At 54.1% G+C, this 19,368-nt stretch overlaps 2 protein-coding genes across 4 annotated transcripts; both read right to left on the bottom strand.

Annotated features, from left to right (window-relative positions):
• Positions 1–10: 10 nt before the first annotated feature.
• On the bottom strand, positions 11–4,414 carry BRF2 (BRF2 general transcription factor IIIB subunit). Its single transcript, XM_071454686.1, has 4 exons — positions 4,202–4,414; positions 3,618–3,677; positions 2,603–2,924; positions 11–1,416 (listed from the first exon to the last, which is right to left on the bottom strand). The coding sequence occupies exons 1-4, from the start codon at positions 4,401–4,403 to the stop codon at positions 228–230; spliced, it is 1,773 nt and encodes a 590-aa protein (XP_071310787.1). The 5' UTR covers positions 4,404–4,414; the 3' UTR covers positions 11–227.
• A 566-nt stretch (positions 4,415–4,980) lies between these two features.
• Positions 4,981–19,207, bottom strand: RAB11FIP1 (RAB11 family interacting protein 1). Of its 3 annotated transcripts, XR_011683818.1 has the most exons (7): positions 18,796–19,207; positions 14,676–15,118; positions 13,701–14,493; positions 10,190–12,397; positions 8,789–8,894; positions 6,986–7,881; positions 4,981–6,798 (listed from the first exon to the last, which is right to left on the bottom strand). XR_011683818.1 is itself a non-coding variant. In XM_071454792.1 (6 exons), the coding sequence occupies exons 1-6, from the start codon at positions 19,116–19,118 to the stop codon at positions 7,663–7,665; spliced, it is 4,092 nt and encodes a 1,363-aa protein (XP_071310893.1). In that variant the 5' UTR covers positions 19,119–19,207; the 3' UTR covers positions 4,981–7,662. The 3 variants fall into 3 exon arrangements, 2 of the variants coding, with proteins under 2 accessions (XP_071310893.1, XP_071310894.1); XM_071454792.1 differs by having other exon boundaries at positions 4,981–7,881; XM_071454793.1 differs by lacking the exon at positions 10,190–12,397 and having other exon boundaries at positions 4,981–7,881; positions 18,796–19,206.
• Positions 19,208–19,368: the final 161 nt, after the last annotated feature.

The raw sequence follows: 19,368 nt of genomic DNA, 5'->3' as shown, positions 1-19,368 counted from the left end.
GAGGCTGCCCTGGAAAAACCTGGCACCTTTTGTGCTTTTATTTACTTACAACAGAAATGTAACATGACCTGAAGCAGTCACTCCATAAAAAGCCCCAGCACATTAAGGAGGACACAGCCTGCTCCCTCCCCACAGCCTCATTCCCTGTCCCTGCAGCACAATCACTCTGTCCCTGGTGCGCTTCACACTTCTGGTCCCCAAATTGTCCCTCTGGGTCACAGCAACCTTCAGGACCAAGCCTTGGCCCTCCTGAAGGCTCGGATCTCCTCGGGGCTCCTCAGGTACTGCTCGATCTCGCTGTCTGAGATGGGCTCGTCGCCCGTCAGGGCCGCGCTCGCAGCGCTCGGAGCCGCTGCCCGCAGCCTCTTCCTGGGGTGGAGGAGGCAGGGGGGCAGCAGGGGCCTCAGGGTGCCCCTCTGCTGCTGCTGCCCTGCCCAGGGACAGCCCTGCTGCTGTGGCACCGCAGGAGAGCTGGGGAGGCCCTGGCCTGGGCACCCCTGGCCTGGGGAGTCCTTATACACAGAGTCCTTATCCAGGGAGCCTGGGTGCACAGAGCCCTGGCCTAGGCAGACGTGGCTCATGGAGGCCTGGCTTGGAGAATCCTGGCCTGGAGAATCCTTATCCATGGAGCCTGGGTCCACAGAGACTTGGCCTGGGCAGCCCTGGCCTGGGGAGTCCTTATTCACAGAGTCCTTATCCAGGGAGCCCTGGCTCACAGAACCCTGGCTGGGGGAGTCCTTATGCAGGGAGCCTGGGTCTACAGAGCCCTGGCTCACAGAATCCTGGCCCAGACACCCCTGGCTCACAGAGCCTTGGCCTGGGGAGTCCTTATTTAGAGAGTCCTTATCCAGGGAGCCTTGGCTCACAGAGCCCCGGCCTGGGCAGCTCTGGCTCACAGAATCTTGGCACCCCTGGCTCACAGAATCTTGGCACCCCTGGCTCACAGAGTCCTGGCTCACAGAGCCCTGGCACTCCTGGCTCACAGAGCCCATGCCCAGGCCCGTGTCCTGCTGGCTGAAGGCGCGTTTCAGCAGGAACAGCCGGTGCTGCAGCAGGTCCCCGATGTGCTTCACCACCGTCTTCTTGTCCAGGCAGAATCCACGCAGCCAGGAGAGCTGGGAGGCCATGGCCAGCAGGATCTCCAGCAGCTCCTTCAGCCTCAGCTGGGCTGGAGGGGGCAGCTCCACCCCTGCCAGGCGGCAGAACCGTGCCAGGGGGCACGAGAGGCGCGGGCCGGGCCGCAGCGACTGCCAGGCCAGGAACGCCGCGGCCGTGACCACGGGCACCGGGTGCCGGCCGGTCACCAGCCACGTGTCACTGGCCAGCTCCACAATGGCCATGGTCCGGGCCACCAGCTGCTCCTTGTCCTCCAGGAAGGGCGCAGGGATGTTGGCATTGGGCTGGACCAGCCGGAAGCTGCGGGGGAAAAGAGCCACGGTCAGGGGGAGCCTCGGGGACAAACACAACTGTCACTGGCACATTTTCTGGAAAAATCTCTCCTGGGAAGCTGAGAAGCCTCAGAGGAAAAGAAAACCAATGGTTATCTGCTGCTGTGGAATGCAACAGGTGCATCTTTGATCCATCTCATGTGGTTGTTTTTAATTAATGGCCAATCACAGCCCAGCTGTCTCAGACTCTCTGCTCAGTCACAAGATTTTATTATCATTCTTTCCTTTCCTTGCTAGCTTTCTGATTAAATCCTTTCTTCTATTCTTTTAGTATATCATTTTCTTTTAATATAATATATATCATAAAATAATAAATCAGCCTTCTGAAACATGGAGTCAAGATTCTCATCCCTTCCCTCATCCTGAGACCCCTGCAAACACCACCACAAATCCCTTTGCCAGGATTTCTCTCCTGGGAAGCTGAGAAGCCTCAGAGAAAAAGGAAAACAATATTATCTCATTTGCTTCTCCTGTGTTTTGCTGCTTTGGAATGTGGTAGGTGATTGTTTCATTGGTTTCATGTGAATTGTTTTGACTTATTGGCCAGTGATGGCCAAGCAGTGTTGGATTCTGAGGAGAGAGTAAGGAGTTTTCATTATTATCTTTTAGCCTTCTGTCTGTATCCTTTCTGTGTTCTTTAGTATAGTTTAGTATAGCATTCTTTAATATAATATAGATTATAAAATAATAAATTAGCCTTCTAAGAACATGGAGTCAGATGCATCATTCCTCCCTTTGTCTGGGAACCCCACAAATACAAGACACACCCTGCTCCTGCCATGGATGCTGCTCCAGGACACCAGGAGGAGTTTGTTTATGGAAAGGGTTCCCAGGCACTGGAATTGCTGCCAGGGAGGGGGTGGCATCCCCATCCCTGGAGGTGGCACTCAGTGCTCTGGGCTGGCTGACAATTTGGGCATTGGGCACAGGTTGGGCTCAATGGCCTCAGAGATCTTTTCCAACCTCAGAGATCTGGGATCCCCTGATCCACAGTGCCTCCCTGAGCACCTCTCTAAGGAGAATGGAGCAGGATGAGAATCACAGCCAAGGTGTGACAAGGGAGGGACAAAAGCCAGCCCAGCCCGAGCTGTGTCACACCCCATCCCCTCCACCCAGCCAGGACAAACAAAGGCTGCCAAGGGCTGCCCCATCACCTGCTCAGGTGCGTTGTCACCAGGTCTGCCAGGCTCAGGGCGGGCACAGAGAGCCCCAGCTCCCTCTGCAGGCTCAGGAAGACGCTGGCAAAGAGCTCCTGCTTGGCATAGAGCAGGGAGCACACGGTGCCCATGGTGAGCGGCCAGCGGCGCTGCCGGCACGTCACCAGCACACAGCAGCCCCCCAGCAGCTCCTTCTTCTCCAGGCTGACCAGGTGGAAGGCAGGGAGCTCCAGGGCCCTCTGGAAGTAGGACACAGCCGTTTCCTCAAAGGCTGCTGGCAGCTTGAGCACCTTGCAGAGGTCCTGGACCCGCCGGATCCCTGTGGGGAAAAAGGAATCGCAATTTCTGCTCAGAACCGTTTGTAGCAGCCTGAATTGCTGCTGGCATAGTCCAGGGTAAGGAAGCAAAAAGGACATTTGCCTAATATTCACAGATGTTTTATTCAGCTGTGTGGTGAAATGTTCAGGCCCCAGCAACCACACACAGAGAAAGCATAGAGAAAGCACCCAGACACAGAGGAAACACCCGCACACACAGAGAAAGCACAGAAAAAGCACCCACACACAGACAAAGCACCCTGTAGCTTTCTCCCTACAGGGGCCTGGGGGCTGTCCCTGGTCTCACAAAGGTGAGGGCTAATCAGGGAATAGGGAAGGAGTGCCTCAAGGACATAGGAACAGACATAGGAACAAGGGAAGGAGCCAATGGGGTCTAACAGCTTTTTGAGGGAAACTTCTTGTGTCTCCTTAGACCAGGGAATGCCCCCACAGGGTCTCCACAATTCCCTGGTTTTTATATTAAAGCTTTTCTTTTATTATTAAAGCTTCTCTGAAGGATCAACTGAATCAACACGAAATGACAACAACAGGCAGCACTCACCCAGCCCTGCAGGGCACTAAACAGTCCCTCGGGGCAGGCAGGCACCAAGGGCCCTCCCCTGGCTCAGGTCCAGGGCACTTTTTCACTGTCAGAATGAGGTGAAACACACTGGAGAACGGGGAGCTGCTCTTACCTCGCTGCAGGCAGCGGCTCAGCTGCTCCTTCTGGCCGGTGCTCTGGGAATAGGCAACCTCTGGAAAACGGGGGGGAAATCAGTCAATCCTGCAAGGAATGCAGGGACACAGACATCTGGATCTGGGGCCAGCAGGTGCCCACAGAACCGGCCTGCAGCGATCAGAACTGTTTGAGGGCACTGAGAGCAGGTAAAAGGGAGCTTTTGGAGCTCCTCTGAGCCGGGGAGTCCCTCCAGACAGAGCCAGGCAACAGCGTCGGGGCTGGTGCATTTCACTTAAAGCTTTTCTAAGAGGTTTCAATGAGATTTTAATAATCTCTTTTAACAAGAAGAGATTAATTAAATTTGAATTTTAAAAATTTCAATTTAATTAAATTTAAAGCTCATCACCGGCTCCAAGCCAAACCTGGTGGGGAATTGCTGCGGGTGGGCTGGAAAACCCCGCTGGTGTTTGGGGGGATGGAGAGAGGGGTCTGACCGGTCTGACCCGACCGTGCCCGGCACAGAGGCACAGCTCGGAGAGGCCCAAACGAGCTGCGGACCGTCGGTCCTGCACCCCCCCCACCCCGGTTCCGGTACCGCACCCCGCAGATGCTCCTCGTCGGTGTAGGTGGTGGTGAGGAGCCCCTCGGACAGGACGCAGCCGCAGGCGGCACAGACCAGCTGCTGCTGCGCGTAGTGCGCGTCCTCCACCAGCGATCCCGAGCCGCACTCGGGGCACCGGCCCCGCGCCGCCATCGCTGCCGCTGCCGCCGCCGCGCAGGGGGAGCACCGGGGTGGGTGCATCGCCAGCAGCCAATAGCGGCGCGGCCCGCCCCGAGCCCACCAATAGCGACACGGGCCGCGGTCCGTCCCGACTCCCGCCCGGCCGCGCCACCGCCCCTGCACGCTGCGTTCCGCTCCCCGGTAGTTCCGCCGGGGATGCCCGGGGAGGCGGCGGCGCCGGGAGCGCGGGGGGAGCGGAACCGAGCGGACATCGCGGCCTCCTCGGCAGGGAACCCGGGTCCTGATGGCCTACTCCTCCTCCCATCCCCGCCGCAGTGCGAGGCCAGCGCTGCCATGAGGACCCCGAGTCTTGCCGCGGTCCCTGGTTGTTAATTGGATAGTTTAGTCTTAAAAGACCTTGTAACAAGAGACTGTTGGCCATTTTGTGCCTTCTAATAAAAGCTGCCCAACTCACAGTAGTGAGACTGTTTCACTGAGAAGAAATAATAAACATTTGAGTCTGAACATGAACTACTGTCTCAAGTGCCTTCAATGCAGACCCAGAGAAAGCCACAGCTGGTACTGCCACAGAGGATGTGCAGAGAGGCACAAGGAGGGGACAAAGCCCTTCAGAACAAAGACACAGTGCTCAGAAGTCTGGGTTTAAGGTATCTTTATTTTAGTGTTCCATAAAACCAAAAGGTGTTTAAAAACAAACAGTACCTGGGCTAAAAGCAGAGAGTACAAACAGGAAACATGCATTAAATCCTTCAATAACAAACAATAGATTTGATTCTTAAGGCCCTTGAGGATGTAAAATGCCAGTCCCCCCACACCAAAGGCTTTAATGAGTGTTGTCAATAAAAACGAGGTGTGAGGGCTGGGTGAGGCTTTTGAGGCTGAGGGGGGAGGATTGGGACCCCCCTGTGCCCCCTCCTCTGCTCCAGGAGAGGCTCCACAGCTGCAGCCCCCCAGGGACAGCAGAGCCCTGGGCTCAGCTTGGGCTCCACCCAACACCCAGGGCTGAACTGGCACAGAAAGGCTGCCAGGGAGGCTGTCCAAGTGTTAAGGCTTCATCTCTGCTAACAGCATAATATTATTTATTTTCTGAATAATAGTATTATTTTCTGAATAATATTATTTATTGCTTTGGTTCTGTGCAGGTCACTTTTCCTAGCAGAGAAAAAGTCTAAAATACAAATTTATCAGTGAGGTACAGGATCCTCTGGCCAGAGATCCACGGAATCACGAGGAGGAAACAAATCAATCCTTCATCTTCCTCACTCGAGAAGGCACAGGAGGCAGCAGCAAGGCCAAGCAGCACCACTCAGAATGAAACCACCACCAAGGCCACCTTCACTCAGAGCAGAGGGGGCAGCAGGAAGGAGAGAACACCCTCACTGCTCAAGTAACACTAAAATGAGATAAAAGGACCTGAAGTCTTGCAAGACTCTCAGCTCCTAAGGCTTGGTTGAGGTCAGGCTGCCCATGAGGGACAGCTCTGCCAGTAAAGCTCCAGACTTTGGTAGCAGGAATAAAAATGTTATTAACAGCATTTCTTTGATTTTCCTAATAAATGTTTACATCTCTGTGCAAATCTATCAAACTGCTCCTCACTACAAAATTCAGCATTTGAGATTTCCAGTGGTTTGTGACATTGTAAGCAGACTGCTCACAGGGTGAGAGCTGCTGCAGTCCCCCATAAAGTGCTTTCCTGTAGAAAAATGGAGTTAGAAACTCACCCCTGGGCCAGGAGTGACCCAATAACCCAACAATTTCCTAAGGTGGGAGTGTTTATTTCCATAGAATTAAGGCTGGAAAGCTTTAAGCTTTGGTCCTCATGAAGCTTTGGTCCTTTGCAGGGCTCTGTTGGTTTTCCAGCTTCTCTCTAAGCCTTTCATGGACTCTCCCTCCCCTGGTAAATAATCCCAGGGGTCCCAAAAGGCATCTGATGGTTTTGATCTGTGCCAAGGGCTCAGCAAACAAAGCCCTGCTTGGTGGGGAGGCTGTGGTGGCTTGGGGGAGGCTGTGGTGGCTGCTCCTGCAGCCTGAGGGGATGGGGAGAACACCCCTGAGACCCCCAGGAGCTCTGGGCTGTCCAGCACACCCAGCTCCCTCAGCCACACAAGGTTTTCCTCCCACTGGGAGCAGCAAGGATTCAGAGCAGGCAGGAATCCCTGTCTGGAATGACAGCAAAAAGCACTGCAAGGCTGATCACCTTGGAAGGGCCTTCAAGGTGAGCTCTGAACCTCCAGAGGAGAAATTTAAGACACCAAGAGAATAATTTCTGATTTAAAATGTACCTTTGGAAGGCCCTCAAGGTGAGCCCCAGCTCCAAACCCCAAAGGATTTCTGACTTCCCTCAAAAGGGGAAAAAGTCACAGAGCCCCCACAGGGCACAAGGGGCAGAGCATGGGGCAGAGTCAGGGCAGCCTCTGCCTGCTCTGAACAAGCTCCAGAGCAGAAATTTAAGACACTAAGAGAACAATTTCCGATTTTAAATGTACCTTTGGAAGGGCCCTCAAGGTGAGCCCCAGCTCCAAACCCCAAAGGATTTCTGATTCCTCAATGCAGTGTAAAAGGGAAAAGGTCACAGAGCTCCCACAGGGCACAAGGGGCCTCTGCCTGCTCTGAACAAGCTCCAGAGCAGAAATTTAAGACACTAAGAGAACAATTTCTGATTTAAAATGTACCTTTGGCCTAAATTCATTGATGCCATTCCTATGGTACTGTGAACCTCAATGTCTCCTACTCCAAAAAACCTGAAAACCTTCCCTTGAAGGACTCTTGGGAATGTCCACTTGATGAGATGAACTGAGATTTGGTCAGCTTACAGTCAACTTTCAAGGCATTAATTCCTTTTAAATTACAGCCCAGCTCTGAAGCTGGGCCATCTTTGGACTTCTCCAGTGTAGTTAATTATTATTTTAAAAACAATCAAATCCTCAAGCACTACTGTACAAGGATTTATATTGCACTACAACTTCAGATGTGAAAAGAAAAGTAACTGATCTCTAAAAGCTGCTACAAAACAAAACCATTTAAAAAAAATCTTCCTAAAGGATCATCAGTGCCTTACTGGGCAGCAAAACACATCAAAAACCCTCCTCCTTCCCATCACAGCCTTGGGATTAATGCCTGACCTTCCCAAATAATGGGAAGAAACCAAAAAATAAATACAGTAAGGTGACTTGATTACAACAGCTGATGGAACTCTTGATCAATCCGAGGGTTGCTCAAGGCAGGAACAGGAAAAGGTCATTTTCTGTGAGCAGCAAAAGCAGCACCACCAGCTCCTCACCCTGCCCTGGGGGGATTCAGTCCTTGCCCACCAGAGCCTTCACATCTTCCCAGCTTTTTTGTTGCCAGACATGGAGACTCTGAGGATGTTTGGGGTTTCTTCCATGACTCTGACCAGCAGGTTGTCGATGTAATCCTCGAGCTCCCGCACCTGGAGGTCCTTCCTGGTAATGGTATCCTTCTGTTTCAGCACCAGCTGGATCAGCTCATCGTGTGTCAGCTGAGCATAGGCATAGGCAGGGTCTGAGGGATCGTATTTCTTGGGAGGGAGGGAGGGAAGGCAGGGTCAGAGCAGGCACAGCACATTCCAAACCAGACACACAACACACAGACCAGCCCAGTGACAGCTGCTGCCAAACAAACCTGGGAAAGCTCAAAGCAGCTGCTTAAATGCACACTGGGAAAGCCAAATTCAGGTTAGACAGCAAGAAACACCCACCCAGGCCTTTGCTGTTTCTTCCTATTCCTTTGAAAATAATCTGGTTTTAACCCTCAAGCAGCATCAGACCCTCTGCACTTTCCCTAAAGTACTGGGCAGCTTCTGCTGACTCCTCCAGCTCCCAGAACACTGCCCAGGCAGGGAGTGTGAGCACAAGAGGCTCCTGTGGGGCATCACACACAATTTAGGTGCAATCACAACACCACAACACCCACTGCAAGTTTTGAACCCCTTGTCAGTCTGAATCACTCAATTCTCATCCTCTCCCCTCTCACCAGGAGGAGGCACTGCTGTTATTTCAGTTCTAACTTCCCTATTTCCCCAAAAAACCCTGACAAACCGTAAGGGGAGCTGTGATTTTCCCTGCTGAGCCAGGGATGGTCCCAGCCTTTATGATCAGCCTGCCAGGGAAGCTGTGTTCAAACCTGGAGGTCTCTTTTGAGACCAGGATTATGCTGAAAGCTCCTCTCAATCCCACTGCTGACCCAGCTGCACCAGTGTGCTCCAAGGAAGTGGCTGTGCTGAGCATCTCCCCCACAAAACACAAACCCCAGCTCTATTTACAGTCAGTCTGCAAGAAAACCAACATTGAAGAACTGCTCCCACTCTTGGGGGCTGACCAAAAGGATGTTCATGTCCCAACTATCTGGAATACACAAACTCTTCAAATAAATCCAACTCTTATAAATCAAAGCTTGGGCAGTGAAAGTGCCACTTCCCTCCATACCTTCACACTCATTTCCAGCAGCTTTTCATTCATGGTGCTGATGACATTCAGGTTCTTACTCTGAGGTTTGTTTGCCATGGCATTCATTGGCTTCACAGGATGGAGTCTGCAACAGGAAAAAAAAGGGTCCTGTTGTTCAGGCAGGAGAGGTAAGAGCAGCATGGCACAGATCTTTAGAATGAGAACAAATACAGCAAGAAATTGGGGATGATTCCCTCCCTGCTCTATCTCCTGAAAGAAAAGAGATTCAGCTTCAGGAAGACAAGGTATTTCTACAGCCACAGGAGTTTTGTAAGTATTTTCCAGTTCTCTGCTATCTTTACTGACTCAAGGTATTGGAGATAAAGCAGCAGCAGGAAGGGAAATACATCCTGTGTGTGTCATGGAAGAAAAGCCAGGTCGGGCTACACGAGGAGACAGAGCACAGGGCAGCCACTCTGATCCCTCAGAAACTGGTATTTCAGGCTGACTTTCCTAATCAGAACATATTTGTGATCTTACAACATACCAAATACTTCTGCTGTCCTGAGACAAGTGTCAGGCCTTGTCCAAGCTGAACTGACACCACCAGCTGTGAGGAAGTGCTGTCATTATTTGCCTGCACAGGACTTACAGCACCAATTTGAACACGGGAACAAAATTTTATTTTTCTTGCAGCAAACACTGGCCCTGAGGTGTCCTAGACCTCAGGCTCTGGGGGATGAAGTCTCAAGGGCTGACAGGTCAGTGGCAGCACTCCACAGAGCAGGAGCTGCAGCAGTGCTGGTGATCCCTGAGGAGCCCACACAGGCAGGAAATGAAGCACCTCATTTATCAGGTGTCTGACAAACAGCTCAGCCCCAGGCCCTTCTGCCAGTGGGATGGAATGACTCCATTCCCTCTGCACTTTCCCTAAGCTCCCCTAAGAGCTGTGAGGAGCAGCTGTTCCCCTGAGGAGCTGCACAGACCCTCCTGGAGCCAGCAGCAGCCCCACAGCAGCCAAGCCCTGACAAACCCAGCCCCCAGAGGAATCAGGGCTGTCCTGGCCTGATGCAGCAGCCTCAGGGACAGATCTGCACCCAGAAGGCAAAGCAAAGCTCACAGCTGCACAGAGGTACCTGCTGTGATCCCCACATGTCTCATCTGTGCTGGGGAGACACGGTTTCACGTGGTTAGGGAATGTTTCAGAGGGTGAAACCCACACCTGGAGAAGTTTCTTCTCCTCAGGGTGCTCCCCTGGGCACCCTGAGGAGCTGCACAGACCCTCCTGGAGCCAGCCAAGCCCTGACAAACCCAGCCCCCAGAAGAAGTCAGGGCTGTCCTGGCCTGATGCAGCAGCCTCAGGGATGGATCTGCAGCCAGAGGGCAAAGCAAAGCTCACAGCTGCACAGAGGTACCTGCTGTGATCCCCACATGCCTCACCTGTGCTGGGGAGACACGGTTTCACACCATGGGGTGTGGTTAGGGGACGTTTCAGAGGGTGAAACCCGTGCCTGGAGAAGTTTCTTCTTGCCCGAATTTCCCGCTTTATCTGCGAAGCCCTCGGCTCTTGGCTTTTTCGGAGACTCTGCTCTACGACCCGGGGTGTCAGAGAGAAGGGAATGAGAGGAAGAGTGGGGCTGGCAAGGACTCGACAGGGAGGAAGAGAAAGCAGAAGGCTCAGAGAAGTCACGCTCTGCACACTCCTCAGTACCTGCACTCCTTTCCAGCTCCTGTTTCTCAGAGTGACTGTCACACTCCCTGGAATGAGATGGCACAGCTAAGCCTGAGTCAGCTCCCTGGACACAGACCCTGGGAGCCCCCACTGCAGCAGGCAGCACAGCCAAACTCCCTGGCTCACAAGCACCAGGCACGGCTCCTGCTCCTCCTCCCAGAGCAGCCGGGCTCACTGGGGCTGCAGCAGAGCTATCAGAGAGCTCTCTCTGCTCTCCATGCAAAGGTGTCACACCTTGGGGCTGCTCTCCACTCCCTACAACACCTCTGTCACCTGCAGTGGCCCCACAGCTGTCCTGGCAGTCCCCCAGCAGCTCCTCATCAGAGCCTCCCTCCGGGATCACGGGCAGCACCGAGCTCCGGTCCCCGGGAACAGGAAGGGCAGACCTGACATTTGTCAGACAGACGGACAAACCATCCCCACCCTCCTTTTCTACAGGCCTGCTCTTACCTCTGGGTGCCACTGCAGGGGTGACAGTCCCCAAGGAGCCCCCTTGAGGGAGGCACCCACGAGCAGCTGAGGCCTCAGGGAATGGGAGCCCTGGGGTGGAATTTGCAGCGTCCCCTGGAGCAGGAGCATCAGCCTGGGGAGCCCCTGGGGGTTTCCTCAGCAGCACAGCCACTCGTGGGGCTGGCTTTGGGGGCACAGGGACCTCCCTGCCAGCCCTCCCTGCATCCCCTTCCCCAGGGGACACCGTGCAGACTCTCAGTGTGGGCTGGACCTGAGGAAGTGGCTCATTCCCAGCAGGTGGAGGTGCCTGGGGCTCTAACGTGGGCACATGTTCTGCCCCCTGCTTTCCACCACAGGGCTCCTGCTCCTCCCTGAGCTGGCTCTTGGGGGATTGTGCCTGCTCAGCCTCTGGCACGAGGCTGTCACTGCACTTGGAGACAGACACAAAACCTTTGTCACCCCTTGTGCAGGGCTCAGTGCTCCCACCACTGACCTCCACAGCTGTTCCATCACTGCTCCAGGTGGGATGTGTGCTGTCCCCTGAGGGCTCTGTCAATGGGTCACCCCCAAACCCTGCTCGCTCTCCTACTGCCCCTGAACTCATCTGTAACCTCCCACTGGAATCTAGGGGCTGCTCTCCACCCTCCTGCCCACCCAAACCCACATCACCTGATGGAACACCCTGCCATTCCCCAAGGACAAAGGACACAGATTTCCCAGGGCCTGGCTTGCTGCTTTCCAAAGAACCCTCAGGCTGAAGCTGGGCAGAATCCCAGTGCAGCTCTGGAGCCAGCCCAGGAGGGTCAGACAAGGTGCCCAGAGGGTCTGGCACAGCTGTGACATCACTGGTTAAAGCCACATCTGCAGAGCCCCCTGAAGCACCACGAGCAGGGTGTCCTGCAGAGGAACAATCCCTCCCAGCAGGAAGGCAGGAAGGGGAAGAGCCAGCCCGGGAACCTGGCACTGCCTGTGCCCCATGCTTGGACAGGAAGGGATTGCTGTCATTGAAAGGACAGACAGAGGGGACAGAAGGTGTGCGTGGGCCAGAGAAACCCTGGGAAGCCTCAGAGCCCTCAGGACCCTGCCCCCAGTCAGCAGCAAAAGGATTATTGCCCCTGGCAGAGACCTGCCCAGGAAGAGGCACTTTGGGAACAGAGGCTGCAGGATGATGGGATGAAGGGAAATGGGCAATGCTGTCAGGATCCAAGGCTCTGGATGCCCTGTCCCACTCAGCAGTAAAAGGATTCTTGTCATTCCAGTGCTCTGCAGTAAAAGCAGGAGAAGTGAGAGAGGCAGGAGAACCAGTGATGTTTTCAGAGTCTGGCACTTGGACTGTCTGCCCCAGCTCAGAAATAAAAGGATTATTGGCACTGCTGATACGGTGCACAGAGAGAAAAGCAGGGAGGGGGTCAGGTGCAAGAGTAGGAAGCGTGGCTTTGGGTTCCTCCTCTGGAGACAGGCCCAGTCTGCAAAAAGGGACAAAAAACTCGCATGTCACTTGCAGATGCAACACGAGGCAGGAACAGACAAGCTTTAGCACCAGCCTCCATCAGCTCTGCCACTGGAGATGAGCTACACCTTACAGAGACCTCAGAGAGAGGTGTCCCCTTGTCTGTGAGACTTTACAGCAAATTACCAAGCACTGGGCTTATGTCAGAACTCTCCTGTCACAGACATCTTGTATGAAAAATCCTTTCCTTAAGATTTTTCCTCCTGAGAAGCTGAGAGGCCTCAGGAACAAAATGTAAACATTGATTATCTGCTGCTGTGGAATGCAACAGGTGCATCTGGGATTGGTCTCATGTGGTTGTTTCTAATTAATGGCCAATCACAGCCCAGCTGTCTCAGATAGAGAGTCTGAGCCACAAACCTTTGTTATCATTCTTTCTTTTTCTATTCTTAGCCAGCCTTCTGATGAAATCCTTTCTTCTATTTTTTAGTATAGTTTTAATGTAATATATATCATAAAATAATAAATCAGCCTTCTGAAACATGGAGTCAGATCCTCATCTCCTCCCTCATCCTCAGACCCCTGTGAACACTGTCACACTCTCCTGCTGCAGAGCTTGGTTTTGCTGCTTTAAGCACCATCTCTTTGCACCCCAAGCAGCTTTATTAGTATGTAAAACACTGCACAGGCAAGAAACTCAGACTTGAGAAGCGCTGAAAATGAGGAGTTAGGGACACACACAAAACACAGCCTTATTAGTAGGGCACACCTACATTTATATAAAATAAACCCCATACACAATTTCTATATTTGTATGAGGGATAAAAGAGCAGAATTTCCGAAAAAGCCTTGGGTACAAATCCACACAAAATCCCTCTGTGCAGCTGTGAGCAATGCCAAAAGCAGAAGGGCTCCAAGGCCACCCTTGGGAAGAGCACAGCCAAGTAGGGAAGAGGAAAGCAGAGATGTTAGAACGGGCATTTCAGACCCTGGGGAGGCTGCAGCCACACAGCTCAGACAGAGTTAGTTTGTGCAAGAGATCCAGCAAGAAAATTCACCCCTTCAGCACCTGCACAGGTGCCTCCTGCTCTAGAGAACAACTATTCCAGCATCACTTACAAGGAGCAGCACACATCCATCTTTTATTCACACTGAGGAAAAACTTGGGAGTTGTTCTTTGCTATCAAAGCTCCCAACACCAGCATAAAACCCACAGGCACCCAGAGAGCAGCACCTGAGCCCAGGTGTGGCAGACACAGCCCTCTGCCACCTGCCACCAGCACTGCCCAGCCCCACTCCTGCCAGCAGCTGGGACTCACCTGGGCTTCACAGCTTTGGTCTTGGCTGGTGCAGGTTTCTCAGGTTTCTGTTCCTCCTCACAAGGACTGAGCAGCTGCTTGGTTGTGATGGCCTCCTCTGCATGGTGAGCATCTCCTGAGGGGCTCCCTCTGCCCAGATCTGCTGGGCCTTCAGGGCTTTTGGCCTCCTCTTCACTCTTCTCTTCTGGAATTGTATTTTCCTCGCTCTGCAGGGTCCTGTCGGGAATGATCTCAGCATCGCTGGGCTTCACCGTTTCCTTCTTCCCAGTGACCAGGGAGAGCAAGGCAGACTTTTTGTGGTCTGGTTTTTTGGTCTCTCTAACAGGCTCAATGCTTGGTGGAACGCTGGTTTCCAGGTGCTCCTCACTGCTGAGCAGTTTGTATGATGGCAAAGTCATGGATTTGAAGGTCTCTAAGGACGTGGACCCAGAGAATGCCTGCCCAGGAGAGGTTCTCCCCGTCTCTTCAGGTGGTTTAGTGGACCTGGAGGACAGGTTCTCCTCTGAAGCAAAAAGCTTCTTCCTCCTGAGGTTGTGAGGAGAGGGGGAGGAGGTTGGAGTCTTGTCCTTCGTCGTGGTCTCTTCCATATAAACGTGACTGCCATTGATGCACAGACTGGACTTGGACACGGGATCGTTTTTGGATTTAAGGCCACTGAACAAAGAGAGCCCATCCTTTTTGGTGTGGTTAGTGGCTCCCTGGGTTAGCTGCCTACTGTCCAAAAAGGCTGGTTTACGAGATTTAAACAGAGGAGAAGGAGCTGGCTTCTGTTCTGGCACACTTTCAAAGGATCCTGGAAAAAAAAAAAACAGGGAGAAATTGAAGATGCAAGAATAAATAATCTTTTCTGTAACACTACTGCCAGCCTCAGTGCCAGCAGGGACTTTCTGTGGATTTGTTCAGAAAGGAGAATTGAACCAGTGCTGTGAAAAGTGCAAAGATCCCTTTGGGGGAAGGTTTTGTGCCAACACTCACGTTCTGAGGCAGGAGATGTCTGGGACTCCTCCTCATCCCACTGTGCCTGGAAGTCGCTGGGCCGCAGCCGAACCCTCTGGGTGAGGGGCTGCTGAGTGGGCAGCACTGACATGGACTGGGACAGGGATGTCTTGTGCAGGCCAGGCTTGGAGAACAGCGCTTTGAACTTGGATTTCTTCTTCTCCTTCTCCACTGCCTCATCCTCGCTGTCAGCAGGGGAGTGGGAGGTGCTGGGGACGATCGCCGACGCCGTGTCCGAGAGGCCGCTGCTCCTCTTGCCCTTGAGCTTGTCTTTGAGCTTCCCAAAAGGAGAGCGAGGCTTGTCCTTCATGGACAGGTCAAACATGCTGGCTGTCATGTTGCTCCTCATGAACTGGATATCCACCTCGATCTCCCCTCTCTCCTTTTCCTTCTTCCCTGGTTTGGAGTGAAGCTTGTACCACCTGCAGCAACAAGGAGGTTTCTTTAACCACCAGGGTCACAGACATCTTGTATGGAAAATCCTTTCTTTAGGATTTTTGCTCCTGAGAAGCTGAGAGGCCTCAGGAACAAAATGTAAGCAATGGTTATCTGCTGCTGCGGAATGCAACAGGTGGATCTGGGATTGGTCTCATGTGGATGTTTCTAATTTGTGGTCAATCACAGCCCAGCTGGCTCGGACTCTCTGTCTGAGCCACAAGCCTTTGTTATCATTCTTTCTTTTTCTATTCTTAGCCAGCCTTCTGATGAAATCCTTTCTTCTATTCTTTTAGTATAGTTTTAATGTAATATATATCATAAAATAATAAATCAGCCTTCTGAAACATGGAGTCAGATCCTCGTCTCTTTCCTCATCCTAAGACCCCTGTGAACACGGTCACACACCAGTAATTGAGAACACAGAAGGTTCTTGTGGCTGAAAAATCAAATCAGCCCACAGTGTAGGAAAAGAAAGACTTTAATCTTATGGTGACGTCACCTTCACAGCCCCAGGTGCCAAAGAAAACATTCCTTATCGTAAACAGAAAGTTATCAGTAAGATTTGCTTTAAAACCAGATCAGGAAGGGTTAAAAAAAAAAGGAGAAAAAACAGAAGCACAACATGGAATTCCTGTATTTCAGCTCAGCCACTCTCCTCTGCCCTTTCATCTCTCCTCCTGACACTGGCAGGGGCCACAGCTTTGAAGTGGAGCGAGAGCAGCAGCCTCAGAGCTGCACACGCATCCCACACCCTCATACCTTTCATTCCAGCTCCTTAATGCCTCCTAAGCCAAGGAACCCCTAATCAAGAGCAGAGAGCCAACCCCAGCCTCCCAGACCTCGGGGATTTCCACTCCCCTCTGCAGGCTCGTGACTGGCACGCAGCAGGAAGGGCATTGCTCAGGCAGAGCCCTCTCCCTCCCCAGACACAGCTCCCCAGCAGTGCCCAGGGCACCCCAAACCACAATGCCACCACCCCCACGCCCTCAAGCACCCCTTGGTGACACTCAAACCACATCTGAGCCAGCACAGAGAATGATCAGCACTGCACACCAGCATGGTTTTGTTTGTTGCAGCATTCCCGACCCCACAGAACCCATAGGAAAGGCTGCCTGGAAACTGCTTGGTTTCTTCCTCCTCACCAGCTGGAATGGGAAAACAAAGGCAGCAAAAAGAGAGCATGCAAATGTGCCCTGCCATCAAATTTGCACTTCAACCTCCAAAGGTATACTGGAAGCAACAAAAGAGAACGGGAAAAGGTGATTTGCTCCAGAGAAAATTCAAAACTAATGGGGATAACTGAAGGAGATGGATTCAGGAATCTGCTACAGACACTTCAGAGGGAAATGTGGAAGAAATTCTTCCCTCTGAGGGTGGTGAGGCCCTGGTCCTGGAGAAACTGTGTCTGTCCTGTCCCTCAAAGTGTTTAAGGCCAGGTTTGGAGCAATGGTCTAGTGGAAGCTGTCCTTAGCCAGGACAGGGGGTGGAACAAGATGGGCTTTAAGGTCCATTCTGGAATTCTGTGACTAAATGAACACTTGGCTGACAATCAGCTCTGCCCTGGGCTTAGAGGACACCCAGGGAAGGGTTTTTATCAGGAGACCGAGGCTTTGCCCAGTCCCTGGAGCTGCAGCAGCCCAGGAATCACAACCCCTTTGCCTTTAACAAGAGCCAGCACTGACACTTTTGTTCCAAAGCAGTGATTTCCAGGAGCATCCTGTGCCACAATCGATCCCGTGTGTCCCGGGCAAACAACGTGCTCAGCTCAGCCCTGCCTGAAAGCAGCACCCCTGGGGGTGGCTGGAAGGAAATCACGGACTGACAACCCCCAAACCACAAAAAACAAAATCCCATTAGTGGCATTTATGGGGTTAGCCAGCACCTGTCAATCAACATCTATCTATTTTCCAAATAAAACTACTCCTTTATGGCTACACATCACCATGGCAGCAAGAACAAAACAGGCTTCAAACAGGAAACCGAGGCCTGCAAACAACTGAAAACACGAGTAATTTCTCCAGGAGTACCAAAGCCGTGTTTTCTTTTTTTTTTTCCTCCCCCTCAATTTTCCTTTGCCCAGACACAAAGGAATGCCTGGGAGCCCGAGGCACCGGGCCTGAGCTCTGCTGACCAAGGGGCTCTGCAGTGTAAACACAGCCGAGTCTGACACAGCCTTAATGAACCTAATTAAGCCTTGACGAGCGGGACGGCTCCGGCGGTGCTCAGGTGAGGCAGAGGAGGAAGGTGACTCACGAGCATATTACAAGGCTGCTGACTCCCAGTAAAACCTTCCCGGGCACCACCCCTGGGTTTCACCGTGCCCGTGTTTGTGTTCAAAGCAGCGAGTGTGTGACACAGAGCTGGAGCTGGGCAGGGGCAGCCCGTGGAAGGTGGAATTATCCACCCTGACACGCTTCGAGTGCTTGTTAGCAAAAATGAATTAGTGCTCGGGGCCTGCTGGAAGGAGGCAGCACTCTGAGGACATCAAGTTTTGGGGGTCAGGCTGGCTGTTTTCTCTGTAGTGTCAGTGGTTGAAAATCAAACCCAAGGACCAGGCAGGACTGGCTGGAAAAGTCATCTCTGGACCCCCATCTGTGGGGGCTCATAGGGGTCACCCTGTGGGCACTTTTGGGGCTTCAGGGGTCCCTGTGGGGAACAAGAGTCCCCCACTAGAACTCCCAAGGTGACCCCCAGGCAGAAATCCCCTCATCGCCCTCCCACACCTCCGTGGGGCACACAGGTCCCCCCCAAACCTCCCCATAGCCCCCATGGGCCTGAGAGACCCCCCCAAAACCACCTCCACAGGACCCATAGGGGCCTCTCCATCCTTCTCACCAGCTCCTGTGGGCACAGAAATCTCCTCATCGCTCTCCCACATCTCCATGGGACGCAAGGGTCCCCCCCAAACCTCTCCATGACCCTCGCGGGGCACACAGGTGCCCCCCAAACCCCTCCATGACCCCCGTGGGCCCCCAATACCACCTCCACAGGACCCAGAGGGGCCACTCCATCCTTCTCCCCAGCTCCTGTGGGGCACAGAAATCCCCTCCATGACCCCTGTGGGCCTAAGAGACCCCCCCCAAAACCTCCTCTCCATTCTCCGCAGGACCCATAGGGGCCTCTCCATCCTTCTCCCCAGCTCCTGTGGGGCACAGAAATACCCTCATCGCCCTCCCACACCTCCGTGGGGCGCACAGGTCCCCCTCAAACCCCTCCATGACCCCCATGAGCCCCCAAAATCACCTCCGCCTGACCCGGAGGGGCCTCTCCATCCTCCTCTGCAGCTCCTGTGGGGCACAGAAATCCCCTCACCGTCCTCTTCAGCTCCCGTGGGACGCACATATCCCCTCATCGCTCTCTCACACCTCCGTGGGGCGCACAGGTACCCTCCATAACCCCCCCAAAACCTCCTCCCGAGCCTCCGCCTGACCCGGAGGGGCCTCTCCATCCTCCTCTGCAGCTCCTGTGGGGCACAGAAATCCCCTCCAAACCCCTCCATGACCCCCGTGGGCCTGAGAGGCCCCCCCAAAACCTCCTCCCGAGCCTCCGCACGACCCAGAGGGGCTTCTCCATCCTCCTCCCCAGCCCCCGTGGGACACAGCAGCCCTCGCACCCCTCCGGCTGAGGGTCCCCATCGCTGCCCGGAGCCCCCCGGTCGCACCTGGTGTGCTGCCGGCCGCCGTCCTCCCTCAGCGGGCCCAGCTCCACCTCAGCGCGGCCCAGGAACTTGTCGGCGCCGGTGAGGGCGCGGTGCAGCACGGTGAGGCGCAGCGCGGCGGGCCGAGCGGGCAGCTCGAACGTGGCCTCCTCCCGCCACAGCGGCTCCCCCCGGCACCGCTCGGCCACCGACGTGCGGAACTTGTCGCGGCCCAGCGCCATCACCGCGTACGCGTCGCTGCCGCCCGCCGCCGCCTTGGCGCGCAGCCCCCGCGCCCGCAGCACCGTCACCCGCACGTGGGTGGGCGCCCAGCCCGGGGCCGCCATGGCTGCGAGCGAGCGGGGACGGGGACGGGGACGGGCCGAGAATGCTCCGGGACGGGACGGGACGGGACGGGAGCGGCGGCGGGCGAGCCCCGCCCCGCCCCTCTCGCGAGAGCGCGGAGAGGGCGGGGCCTGAGGGGGCGGGGCCTGGGCGGACAGGTGAGTACAGGTGAGTACAGGTGGGTACAGGTGGGTACAGGTGTGTAAAGGTGTGTGCAGGTGTGTACAGGTGGATACAGGTGTGTAAAGGTGT

Source organism: Agelaius tricolor, unplaced genomic scaffold, assembly GCF_023055355.1.
Source record: "Agelaius tricolor isolate 1412-34295 unplaced genomic scaffold, bAgeTri1.0.p SCAF_41, whole genome shotgun sequence".
Lineage (NCBI taxonomy): Eukaryota > Metazoa > Chordata > Aves > Passeriformes > Icteridae > Agelaius > Agelaius tricolor.
The sequence above is the reverse complement of the archived record's forward strand: the minus strand, read 5'-3'. Positions and strand labels throughout refer to the sequence as shown.